The 13,424-nt window shown below is 32.5% G+C and overlaps 1 protein-coding gene across 5 annotated transcripts in view; it reads left to right on the forward strand.

Moving 5' to 3' along the window:
- The first annotated feature begins 1,153 nt into the window (after positions 1-1,153).
- Positions 1,154-13,424, forward strand: part of LOC106466691 (deleted in autism-related protein 1 homolog) — a 28,308-nt gene continuing 16,037 nt past the window's right edge. For 3 of the 5 annotated variants that reach the window (XM_022394762.1, XM_022394765.1, XM_022394766.1), the window contains exons 1-4: positions 1,154-1,714; positions 7,339-8,002; positions 10,252-10,393; positions 11,218-11,388. In XM_022394762.1, coding sequence (XP_022250470.1) covers positions 7,416-8,002; positions 10,252-10,393; positions 11,218-11,388 — 900 coding nt within the window. In that variant the 5' untranslated portion in view covers positions 1,154-1,714; positions 7,339-7,415. Of the gene's footprint in view, positions 1,745-7,145; positions 7,212-7,338; positions 8,003-10,251; positions 10,394-11,217; positions 11,389-13,424 lie in introns of all 5 variants that reach the window. The other 2 variants (XM_022394764.1, XM_022394763.1) reach the window with 2 other exon arrangements.

The following is a 13,424-nucleotide window of genomic DNA, read 5'->3' on the forward strand; positions in this document are numbered from 1 at the left end:
AATTAACAAACGGAGACGTAACATTATCTTATAATTAGATGAGATTCGTAAATCCAGTCCAATCGTGGTAGGTTAATTTAAGTTTGAGATTCTATACGAATCTCTCTCAACTGAGATTAATATAGAATCTCAAACTTAATTTAAAAGGGAGAGCCTTTGGCTGATGTAGAAACAGGTACAATAACTGTAGCAGCAAACAGTATACAAGCTTTATGATTTCACCTATCATGGCCAAGTGGTTAGAGCGCTCGGCTTGCAATCTGCCGATCATGAGTTCGAATTCCTTCACTAAACATGTTCGCCCTTTCAGCCCTGTGACAGTCACTTCTACTGTTCGATTAGAGTAGCCCAAGAGTTGGCGGTGGGTGGTGTTAACTATCTGCCTTCCCTATAGTTTAGGGACGGCTAAGTAGCTTTTTGCGAAATTCAATAAACAAATTTTTGATTTCAACCATATTTGATGATTACAAAAATATAACTCTACTATTAACAGTCTTTTGTACTGATACCAACAATTTATAAAAATCTCTTTTTAAGACTAAATTAACATACGACGTGTGTTTCTAACACCAACACTTTTATCAAAATTTTAATGATTGCATATTTGTTTTTAATCATATTTCAATTAAAAAAACTATACAATAATTAATAATAACTTATTAATGTCAAAAATAACAGAGTATAGTAATATTTCAAGCTTAATAAGTAATAGTAGCTCAGTGGTAAGTCTGCAGGCTTACGACGCTAAAAACCAGGTTTCGATACACGTGGTGGGCATAGCAGATGCAGATAGCCCATAGGGTAGCTTTGCACTTAACAACAACCAACTAACCAAATAAAGTAAGTTTGATACATGCATTCACAGAGCGTGACAGACAGACAGACATTGGCTATTATATATATTGATGCCCCCCCCCCGATGGCTTAGCGGTAAGTCAGTGGACTTATGATACTGAAAATCTGGTTTCGATACCCGTTGTAAGCAGAGCACAGATAGCCCATTGTGTAATTCTGTGATTTTCAACAAACAAACAAATATAAAAAGATTAATAAAATGTTATATACACCTTATGAAAAAAATACAGTAATTTATGTATATTATTTCATGCTATCCTCACTAGATGGTGTTTGCTTTTTTACTAGGCTAGTCTAAACCAGTTGACAAACGATTGGGTAAATCAATTAGTTAGGCTTATTAATGTTTCATATTTTGTTCAGGTTAAAGAATGTGTGCTTGGGTTCTTTGTTGAAAACGTACACTAATCTATAAATGAAACTCAATTATGTATTGAATAAAAATATACAAAGGCTTTCAATTTACGATAGTTAGTCAACTTGAAATAAGTGCAATAAGTTAAAAGTAAAATAACTTTTTAATAGAAATTCTATTCTTTTGTTTGTTTTTTTGGGGGGAAATATCGTAAGTGGAGCTTATGAATATTGTAAATTTTTTATAGAGGTGCTTAGCTTAACTTGAATGAAACTAAAGGGCGTAAATAAAGAATTACGCTAAGCCACTTGTTAATTTTACAGTATTGGTAACAACCTGTTTAACAACAAACAAGGATCATTTGACTTTGCTAGTGAAACTGATTTTAAAATTTGTATGATATACAAATACAATTGAGTTGGCAGTGATAACGACTAATAAAGAACTCGTACAAACGGCATACAGAATCTCAAGTTGTGAAGAGTTGAAATCGAATTGGAAGTTGTAAGTAGCCTATGTCAGTATGTGGTAATGGTAAGTCAATGGATAAATAAATACATTGGAAAAAATGCCTGAGAAGCTATTAACCAATTTTGGGTGTAACTCATATTTTTAAATATATAATTTACATTTCCATACACGTAAGGTAATGAATTCAGACAGTTAGTTGACCTTATAATCTAAACTTGTAAATTCTGTTTTATATTATTATTAATTAGGCCTGAAATTTTAAGCGAAATGATAGTGTAAGTATGACTGTCTGTTTCTACCCCCCCCCACCTCCCTAGAGGCTTACCAGTAAGTCTGAAGTCTAGATAACCCATTGCATAGCTTTGTGCTTAACAAGGAACAAAAACAAATTCTTCTAAAGAATATTTGAAATAAACCAAAATATCATTTGAGCATTCCTGAAATCAAAACAAGTAGGATCATAAGTTACATTATTAGTGATACATTTTGCAAAATCTGTGTTTAACTTGCTTTGTAATTTTTTTTTTTTGTCATTAGAACTTGGCGAAATAGCTCATCTTGACCACTGTAACAGCCTATTTAAACTGAAATAGTGATATAATTGATACTTGAAACTGTCGGTACTTGGTGAAACTTCATAATTACGAATTGAGGAAAAAAGGCAGTTGTACGTTTCACAAATACATCATTTATTCATCATCATGGTTTCACCAGTAAATGCATCATCATGGCAAAACCATGGTCATAAATAAATGATGTATTTGTGAAACATACAGTTGTCTTTCTTTCCCTCAGTTCTGAAATAGTGATATGATGATAATTGATATAATTTGGCCTTAGGCTTAGATATTTTCTAAAGCTAAAAACATTATCTTACATATGGCAGTAACTTAACTATTTGGTCCATGTAGACTATCTCAGTCCTCTTCACCCACAGAATAATCTATCCAAAGTAACATTCCAAGTAATTGTAACCATTTTTATCCACATTTTGAAAGTTGAGATATGTTTAAACCACCATCATACATCATGTGATAATATAAGAGACAATTAGGGGCCTGTTTGTCCATCAAGGCTGCCATCCATTTTAAAAGCAAAATACTTAATACCTTAATTATTCATAATTAATTTTCAATCATTACATTCTATCACTCGTATATACTACCTGTAAAACACTGTTCAACTTCTTAATGGCTATACTCTAGAGAAATAAATCTACAACTTTTAAGAGCCTCTACTAATACCTTAGATATGTCATTGTAGTAACCTGTCTTCACACTGTTTAATATTTTCTGAAATTTTCTCTATTTAGCATAACATTTAGAGACAAAAGGGGACTGTTGATTCATCTAGGCTGCCTCATCCATTAAACTAAACTATTAAAAAAATAATAATAGTTACAAAGCAGTTTTTATCATTCCAGTGTTTACCAAGCCTTTTACTGGTATTCCTGTCACAATTATAATTCAGATTATGATAACTTTTACATTACCTTGCATTTTTTAATTAAAAGCTATGTGCCATTTATTTGCCCATGTCACCAAATGATCTAAATCCTTTTGTAAAGCAGTAGCAGTATCCTGAAAGCCAGCAACACTCTAATATCACCAGCAAACTTAAGTAATTTATGGACCATTCCTTCATCCATGTCATTGATGTAAATCAAAAATGGCAAAGGTCCTAACTCTGAACCCTAAAATATTCAATTTGTGACATTAATCCAGTTTGACTGAACTCCATTTATAGCAACCTTCTGCTTTCTTACAACCAGCCACTTTTATATCTAATGAACCAGTTCATCCTCCACAATTTTTAAACAAGCTGTTTATGTGGCACCTTGTCAAATGCTTTCTGAAAATCCATATACATCAAATCCTTACCTTCATCTATATCAGCATTAACCTCTTCAAATAAAGTCAAAATATTTAGTAAGGCAAGATTTTCCCCTAGTAAAACCATGTTGATTATCCAACAAAGTTTTAATGTTTGTTAATTAAATGACTTTGCAAAGCATCTTTTATCAGATTTGCAAAACTTCTTCCACCACTAATGAAAGACTTGAGAGGAAATTCTTGTCACCTGTTTTGAAAATAGGAGTGATGCTATCCAACTTCAGTCCTCTGGTGCCCATCCACTATTCAGGGACTTACAAAAATAGTAGCAAGTGACTTACATTTTCAATCCTAAACCTTCTTAAAAACCCTCAAGGAAATATTATCTCAACCTTAAGTCTTATCATTCTTTAAACTTCCAATTTTCTTCTTAAGCTCAAATCTTGTTCAGTCTTGTTTCCATCTAGCAACTGTTCAGGAAGAGGAATATTACGTAAATCTTCATTAGCAAAAATTGAAGTAAAATTAGAATGTAATGACCCAGCCATCTCATAATCATTGTATATGAACCTTTGTTTATCATCTCCCAAAGGCCCAGATCCCATTCTAACATTTTGCTTACCCTTAATGTATTTAAAGAAATCCTTTCTCGTTAATTTTTACATTTTCAGCCAGTCTTTCTTCATATACCATTTTTGATTTCTAACTTCCTTTTTGACATCTTTCTTGATTTTATATGATCCTTTAAGTCTCCCATCATAGCAGTAAATTTAAACTTCTTAAGTATGTGATGCTCTTTTATTTTATCCCTAAATACCCTTTGTGAGCCAATTAGTTTAAAAAATTTTCCACAGTTGCCCAATTTTTGTTGCATCTCTCCAAAATTTGCTTTTTTAAAACTTGTAACTAAAATCCTATTATTCCTAACCTCCATATTCAGTAAGACATCAAACCTGATATAGTAATGAGTGTTGCACCCAGATGTTCTCCAGTCTCCACTCTCTCAACTATTTCTGTATTTGAAATTAACAATAAATCGAAATTATTATTGTTTCTATTAGATTCTCTGACCAATTGGTGAAAAAAAATCATCATGAAAAATTTCTAAAAACCTGTCTCCTTCGTGGTGTGACTCTTACTAATGAAACTTGTCTCTTTCGTGGTTTGACTCTAACTGAGAAAACTTGTCTCTTTGATGGTTTGACTCTTACTAAGGAAACTTGTCTCCTTTATTGGTTTGACTCTTACTAAGGAAACTTGTCTCCTTCATTGGTTTGACTCTTACTAAGGAAACTTTTCTCCTTCATTAGTTTGACTCTTACTAAGGAAACTTGTCTTCTACATTGGTTTGACTCTTACTAATGAAACTTGTCTCCTTCATTGGTTTGACTCTTACTAATGAAACTTGTCTCCTTCATTGGTTTGACTCTTACTAATGAAACTTGTCTCCTTCATGATTTGACTCTTACTTAGGAAACTTGTCTCCTTCATTAGTTTGACTCTTACTAAGAAAACTTGTCTCCTTCATTAGTTTGACTCTTACTAAGGAAACTTGTCTCCTTCATTAGTTTGACTCTTACTAAGGAAACCTGTCTCCTTCATTGGTTTGACTCTTACTAAGGAAACTTGTCTCCTTCATGATTTGACTCTCAAAACGACCTCATCATCCCTTGTAAATATGAGAAGCATTCACAGTCGAACTAATTCTTTTAAGTAACTTCATATTATCAGTGATTTTTAAAATATTCTATATTAGGAGGTTTCTAATTTTTTTCTATCAATTCCATATTAATTTAATTTAACTTACTTATCTGTAGTGAGACAACAGAGGTTTTTGAACATCAAGGTAAAGAGAATCAGTCAAAGTTCCTTCATCCAACAAAGTGATAATGATAAAAAAATATTAAAGTCATACTGAAAATTGTTAAGTAAATGTAAACTTTCCAATTTATGCTTTTTTAATGACTTCTGGCCACAGGACTCAACATCTTGTTAACAACAGAAATTCAGTTAATAGGCCCATGGGTGTTTGCAGGGGAGCATTTGCCCCCAACTTTCTCTGGAAAATTAGAAACATAATTCTTTATTCATTCAGCATATGTATCTGAAGTTTTTATTCACTTCACATACAATTTCACACTAATTCCACTCCCCCAGAAAAATTTCTGCAGATGTCTATGAATAGGCCTGTAGCTCCCTGAATCCTTGTTAGACCAGTTTACAAAATGGGAATAAGATCGGGAAACATTTTAACCATTAGAAATTTTTTATTGTAAAGAGGTTTTTGAAAAATAACAGTTAAAGCTCCACTAACTCTGAGCTTCTTGAAGATTTTAGTATGCAAAAAGTTTTAGAAAAAGTATGATCAAAGCCTACCAATTCTGCATTTGCCACCAATTCCAAATTCAAGTATAATGTCCCATTGTTAGCCTGTATCATCTTTGAAAGGTGAGCAGTGATGCTGCTAAGCATTAAGTTGTAAGTGTTGGACAATAAACAAGTAAAAGAATTGATTTAAAAGTTTCATTCATGTAATATTCTTGTTCCTTAGATTTATAGAAATTTTACAAGTTATACATCATTGTAGTCAGTAGTCCACTCATCAGTATTTAATTTGCCATTATTATCTTAAAGGTTTCCCATATTTCTTCTCAGTTTTTTCATATAATCTGAAAAACCTTTTCTAAACAAACTTGCAGTTATTAACTATCACCTTTTCATAAGTTAATCTTGTCTTTATTTATAGTTGGAGTGGCTTCCCTGTTAAAAAAATGGAAAATGATCTGAATCTTCAGCATATGTGTACATTTTTCTTATTTATAAGCTTAGTGTATCAAATTACTTCTCAGTATCTTTAATTTCAATTTTCATCCATAATAAAACAGTTTCACAGTTGGACAGACTTTCCAACAGTCAGGAAAAATTCAAGAGGAAACTTAAAAGTCAAAGAAATATGAGGGAATTTTAGATTAGGTCACAGAAGTTTTATATTTTACCAATCATCAGGAAGATGATGGTAAATTTCATAAATTAGTTAGTTTTTGTTCTTTCTTTTTATAGCAGTCTTTTGATATCAAATGCATACAATATTTATGATTTATATGTATACGCATATATAAAGATATATTTTTGATTTATTTAAATTATCTAGTTGTAGAATTGGAAACAAGTTATTTGGAGAACCCAAGATGGAGGTTTAATGCAGTGTGTATATATGTGTGTGTGTGGGGGGGGGGGGTCTTCTGTTGGCTGGTAGAGTGCAGGGACATGGCCAAGACATTTTAGCCAGAATGCAAGAGAGACACAGCCAAAACAAAAAAAAACATGGTTTAAAAACAAATACTTCTCCCTGATTCCTTCAGGAATGATGTCAAGACCACATTTTCGTTTCCACCATAGCATTCCAGCCTAATTCTACCATTGGGTATATCTGAAGACTGTGAGAAAAGTCAGTTGAATAAATGGGAGAAAAGAATGACTGTGAGGGGTAGAGGTGGGTCTTAAAAATAAAGTTTTATTGCATTTTGTCAGAGATTATAGGAACCCTGAAGGATCCTTAACATTTCAGTTAAGTACTCACATTTTTCAGCATTTGATTTTTCACTTTTTAATGGCATTTTTCTTCATAACAGATATGACCAACTTTTGTTCTCCCAAAAAGTACTGAAGTTGATTATCGCCAGCTTTCATTAAGTCAGGTACTTAATGGTTATTAACTGTACATCTCAAGTTATTTACTTCTTTGTAGAAGGTTTAACATACATTGTTATTTCATTATTTTAGTATCGTGAAAGTTATGTAGTGTTTCCCTATTTTTTCTTTCAGTGTGAACTATGATGCTTTCTTGATGACAATCTGACAAAGGTTAAAAACTGCAATCATATCACTGAAGAATTCCTGTTATGCAAACGTTAAAGCTCTGGATAAGAATGATCTTCCGACAGTGGTATAAAAAATTAGTTATTGCTGCCATTTTCGTCTTGGGTTTGTATTGCAGCCTACAACTTCTAGATAGTGGCAAACATAAATTGCGACATTCTAAGAACACCCAGACAACTCATCACAGCTCTGAAAGTCATGGCATTGTGGAAATAGATCCTGAAAACCAAATACCAGATAACCGGAACTTGTATAAAGTACCTAAAGAAGATATTCATATTGACATGTGTCCAGCCTGCTTTGGTAAAGAAATTTGTACTGATATTGAAGCTGGTTTGGTGGAAATTTCCAAAAATTCAAAAACTGAGTTCCGTGAATTAATTATGAGGGAAGCAAGTTTACATAAGACTGAAAAAGTTGTAGTTTCTTCTGTGACTGATGCTCTGTGGAATAAATTTGATAAATTTATTTGTCAAAATGCTAGTAAAAGTTTTCCTTGTGATGTATCTGCAGCTATCAGCACAGGTTATCTAACGTCCAACCAAGCTTTGACAGTTGATGGACTAAGAAACTTGTACAAAGTATTGGACAAATCAAAAAGTGAAGCTGTGTAAGTAATTCTCACTGCATCTGAATGATACATAAATTCCCTTTTATTTTCTAAATTTAAAGAACAACTGTTGTGTGATGAATACATATAAAGTTTAAAAACAAAATAAATAACATAAAAGCATGTTTACTTCTTACATTAGTCACTACACAGTTAAAAAGCTTCCTTAATTTAATAAGATACAAAGACATTAATGTTTCTTTGTAGAAAATGGGTATTATTGTTGTTTTAATAAGTTCTAAGATAATATAACATTTGAGAAATAGTTTTAAAATGATAGTAATAGTGCTTTCAGAAGTTCCACTTTCCTTTTAGGGAAGAAGTAAAATATACGATATGAAAATGCTCTTAGTAATTGGCTTTTTATTGTTATTTTATTATTGTATAATACTATGTACTTTTTTTAAGTATCATATATGAATATGGTATAGTTTGTTTTTCCTGTAATGATAGTTGGATGTCTTCTTTCCACAATTTGGCTGATGACTACATCAAGCTTTATTACTCTTGTCCTTCAGACATTTTAACCATTTTTAGGATAAAAGAATAAGGTTATCGTAATGAATACTACCTGCAAGTTGGATATTGAATGTTTCTATAATGAGGTACAACGTTTTAAACTTTTTATAAGTAATTCAGTATGCTCAACCAGAATATTTTGGAGGGTAAGTGGGAAGTCTCCAAAAAACTTAAGAAAAAGGTAACATTACAGAAAGCCACAGAGGTTAAGAAAACATTAAGTAAGGTTCCAATAACCTAGATTTTAAATTAAAATATTTTTTGCTATAAATGACATCTGAAATTTATTTACTCTCTGTCATCACGGCTAAATACTCAAATAAATCAACAGTATGCTTAAATCCTTCTCCTTTTTACACAACACAAATGTTTCTCTCATACAAAAGATGTTTTTTTTCTCCAAATTACAATATTTTAAGTGAATAACCTTTTAATGTTGAGGCTTATTTTTCACATTCTGGCCAAGTTGCTGTGTTCTGTTAAGGCTCATTTAATATTATCAATAATTTTTTTCCCAGAAGCTGAGTATCATTTGCAGATTTGAAGTGTGGTACCCTTGCACATTACATGAGCAAAAATAACAGTCATCTCCATGGTTTCTAAGCTCAAACCAGACAATTGGAATTCTAAAAGGCAAAGACTTTTTCTTACCTTTATTTAGTCCATTGTCTCAACTCTTCGACACAAAGAGTGCAAACTTTGTGCAGAGTCCATGATTTGTCTTGGTCCCCAAGTATTATTCCAAAATAAGTGTAATACGCTTTTTTGACAAATTCTGTAATGTTTCTGTAATCGGGTCTAGGAGAAGGTTTCTCTTGGATGTCAGACTTTTGCTGATGCTGCAAAGGTCTATGACTTCTTTCCTATTACAGCCAATGACTCACCAAGAATGCCTGATTGAGATCTTCCCCTGAAGTTTGACCCCAGTGCAAGAGAAGCACGAACAAATGAGAGTCGTTACAGTGGTACTGTACCTGGTGAGTCTGGGACAGTTTGTATAGGTCATCCAGACCTTCTACAGATGTTGTAACTCCACACCAGCTCTGGTCAAAGCCACATGACATTGGTTGAGAAGGAGTGGTGGTGCTGTTGGTGGAGAATGAGGAGTAGTAACATGAGGTTGAATTGCTTGAAGGCTGAGTTCAGATGGTATAGTAGGCACCTATGGAGTTGGGTCCAGTGTAGTAATGTTCTTTTCACAATCTATAAAGCATGAGCTGTAGAACAGCCTGTATTCAGGACCAACCCATAAACAAATTTGGCAACTTCTGAAACATTTGATATGTCAACAATCAAGTCATCATCATCCATGTGCTCTGCAAATCCAAAGGCTAAGCTTGCTCTGGACATCTTGGGAATGGCCACAAGGGTCTTCAGCATGGTTGAATAGAAAGTCATGTGTGTATTTGTCCTATAGCTTCTTTGTATGATGCAGTATGAAAAGCACATGTACACCAAAGAGAATGAAAACAACATTGGCCAGGAAAGTTCAAAATCTGATTTTAAATAGCAAATGTCAGGCCTGAAAACATGTTTTTGAATGTAACTCATACCCAATAATGACTCAGTACCATGGGTTGAAATGTTTTAATTATTAAACTCAGAACTTTCCTACTGCAGTTATTGTATTTTTTAACTAATTGTTCAATTCAGTAGGTTTCTCACTAAACATATTTTTAGGTTAATTTATTGATTTTTTTCTATGTAACTTCACTTTTTCTATGTTGTAGCTTACCTATTTGTGCTACAAATAAACTCATACATGAATTGATATCAACATTTGATGGGAATGGGGATCGCCAGCTGAATCAAGAAGAACAAGGCCATCTAATGACTGGCTTACTTCTACATCCGAGCTATGTTGTTTTAAAGGTTAGTAGACAGTTTCTAGATGAAACCACTCACACATATGACCAGTTAATGTTTAGAAAGCTTTTGGTTTCAGTGTTCTTTACAAATATATTGGATATCATTGTAGTTGGAAAATTAAATGTAAGAAACTGTTCTTGTTCTCAACTTTTTTTTTTTAATCTCAGGTATTTCTTGTCATCTGTGTAAATTAGTGTTCCTTCTGTGATTGCTAACATAATGTTGTTTTTTAACTCAATTTTCATATCTCAAAATTGTTTGAACAGAAACGTGATTCTGTAAATAAAAGCATTAATTCTCTCATGACTTAAGAGTTTTGAGTAGACTGTTATCATTATTTACCAAGTGACCCTACTCATTGAAATGTAACCCCTAATAAGGAAAGGGCCGGCATGGCCCGGTGGATAAGTCACTCGACTCGCAATCCGAGGGTCGCGGGTTCGCGTCCATGTTGCACCAAACATGCCCACTTGGGCATGGGGCTAGCAACTCCACCCCAATAACAATCTGCTACAGAAACTGCAACAAAACACTTCCGTCGGCGAAGTGTTGTAGCCCTATGTTCCACTAGGAACGACAGGAACTAAGAAGAAGAGGAATAAGGAAAGGTTTGGGGTTAAGGTCATAATGGGAAAAAAAAAAGGAAAGATGTTTCATTTAGCAATTTCATTGTTAATTTAAGCATCTTATACGACTATCTGAGCCTTTGGTATTTGTCAGATGATTTTTACCCTCTCACTCAAAAACATTTTTTACATAAAACATTGAATGGATGTTTATGTTTAGTTATAGTAAAGTGTGAATATGGTTTTAGTTTTATTTTCCAGTTCCAGGATGCAATAAGCTCCAATCTGCCTCTTCCTAATTTTCATGGTACTTGTGGAAGGCTGGCTGTTTGGGAAGGTGGTATGACACCTCTTAAGGATCATCTTCAAGAGTCATTCGAGGAGCGAGCTGGACTCGCTGCTCAGTTGCTGCAGCTGGTGGATGATTTTCAGGTATAACTGTTAGTGATTTATAAACATTTACTTGAAAATTTGTATGATAATATCAGATATCTTTTTTTTTGCAGTTTGTAAAATCCAAAATTAATTCAAGAAGTGTTCCACTATGATGTTATATCATTTCAAACTTTCAATTTATTCTTCTCTACTGCTGTTAGCGTGTGTTTTTAATTTTACAATAATTTTACCTTCAGTTATATGTTTTTTACTTTTTAAAACAAATGTTGTGGACCAAAGTTCCAGTAAAATTATAGCTACAGCCAGTATCCTTTGTCTATGATAAAATAAAACACTATAAAAGTGTGATGGGAAATAACATCATATCACAACTTAAAGCTTGTTTGACCTTAATGTTTATCAGCATGTTGCATTCTTTCATTGTAAAAACAAAATGGTATAAGTAAAAATTAAAGAAAGAAGAAATATTCATTTTTAGTTCAGAGTTTTTTATACACTTCTACAAAGCTGTCTAGGCATCCCTTAATGTGTGACATAGTACAAAGATACTGCACTGCAAAAGTACTCGATATACAGACATATACAGAGACACAAGTATATTAGTAATGTTAGTATGTAAAAATACCAACACAATACAATTTATGTAATTTGAAGAGGAGAGATCTAGTCAGCTGAAAGTGTGGAAAGTAATTGCTCATTAAAGCTGGGCAATTAACTCAATTAATTAATATAATGGATTACCTATGAGCATTAATTATTAGTTTGTGTCATGTAAGATAATCATCTATTGTTTCCAATTATTACTGTGTTTGATTATTCCATCTATCCAGTAATCAGTATTATGATTAAATTAATCACTATCATGAAAATAACCAACTGACAAAAATAGTGATTCTGGTTAATTCAGTTATCCAGTAATTTAATTATTACAGTTATGATTTTTCATTATTACTTTTGATTAATTCAAGTTTGTTCAATTCAACCCTCTCCACATGGGTCACGGGTTAAAGGCCATGTCATCGCATTTGTTGACTCACATTCAAAATTTTATTGAACTACTATTTGATGAATTTATGTCAATAAGTTTGGTATCAAACTGAAGATTTAATTCAAATTTTAGTATTATACATTATTCAATTTCTTAATTTAAAAGTAACTATTAAAAAAACACAGCTAAACATTGATTTTTGTGTGTCATGTGGTATGGTGAATGCAGCACTGGTTCAAATTAAATGTTTGTGATGTCAAAATACAAAGTCTGTAGTTTCATACGAATTAGGAAGTCAAATTACCGATATAAACAAGCTAGAATATAAAATAAGAACCTCCTATCTTTTCTGTTTACTGAGATATCACACATGTACTGAATCAAACACAGTGGCCTTATATACACTTACTTTTGTCTATGACATGCGAATAGCCAATCGAAAGCTCAGAATGTCCCCCTAGTGGCTCTCTCAGCCATTTTCAAGTATTAAGACATCATCTTGTTCTTTCGATATAAAACTTCAGGCTGGTAGGTTGAGTCTTTAGTCTGCTCAAAATTTCATATTTTTTTAGTCCCAAATATAGCTAGTTACTAAATTTTATAAATTATAGTGGAATGCTATGATATTGATATAGTAATTTATGGTTTTTTGGTTATTTCAAATGTATATGTAAAGTCTTAAAAAAAATTATTTTGTTTCACATCCTCCACGAGCAAAATTTTATAAGGCTTAGCAACCTACGATAAGCAGCAAATGAGTACAAAGGTCGTTACTAGAAGAATTCATTGTTTGCTTTACTTCTTTATTTACTGTTCTATGTTTTAAGAAAAATAAGTTTAAGAACTTGCATGTAGATAGTAATAATGTTTATACATATATAATGTATAATAATTGAAATGTAACTGTATTTTACAAAATACTAGTCCAATAAAACACAGCAGATCACTTTGTAAAGACTAAAGGTCAATTTTATATTACTGGCTACAGTGACAGTAGTGCATGTTAGCAGCAGTTAGCCAGACATTGCTGAAGGGTCAATATAAAAAAAAAATAATATATATATATATATATATATATAATAGT

This window comes from Limulus polyphemus, unplaced genomic scaffold (genome assembly GCF_000517525.1).
Source record: "Limulus polyphemus unplaced genomic scaffold, Limulus_polyphemus-2.1.2 Scaffold2346, whole genome shotgun sequence".
Taxonomy (NCBI): domain Eukaryota; kingdom Metazoa; phylum Arthropoda; class Merostomata; order Xiphosura; family Limulidae; genus Limulus; species Limulus polyphemus.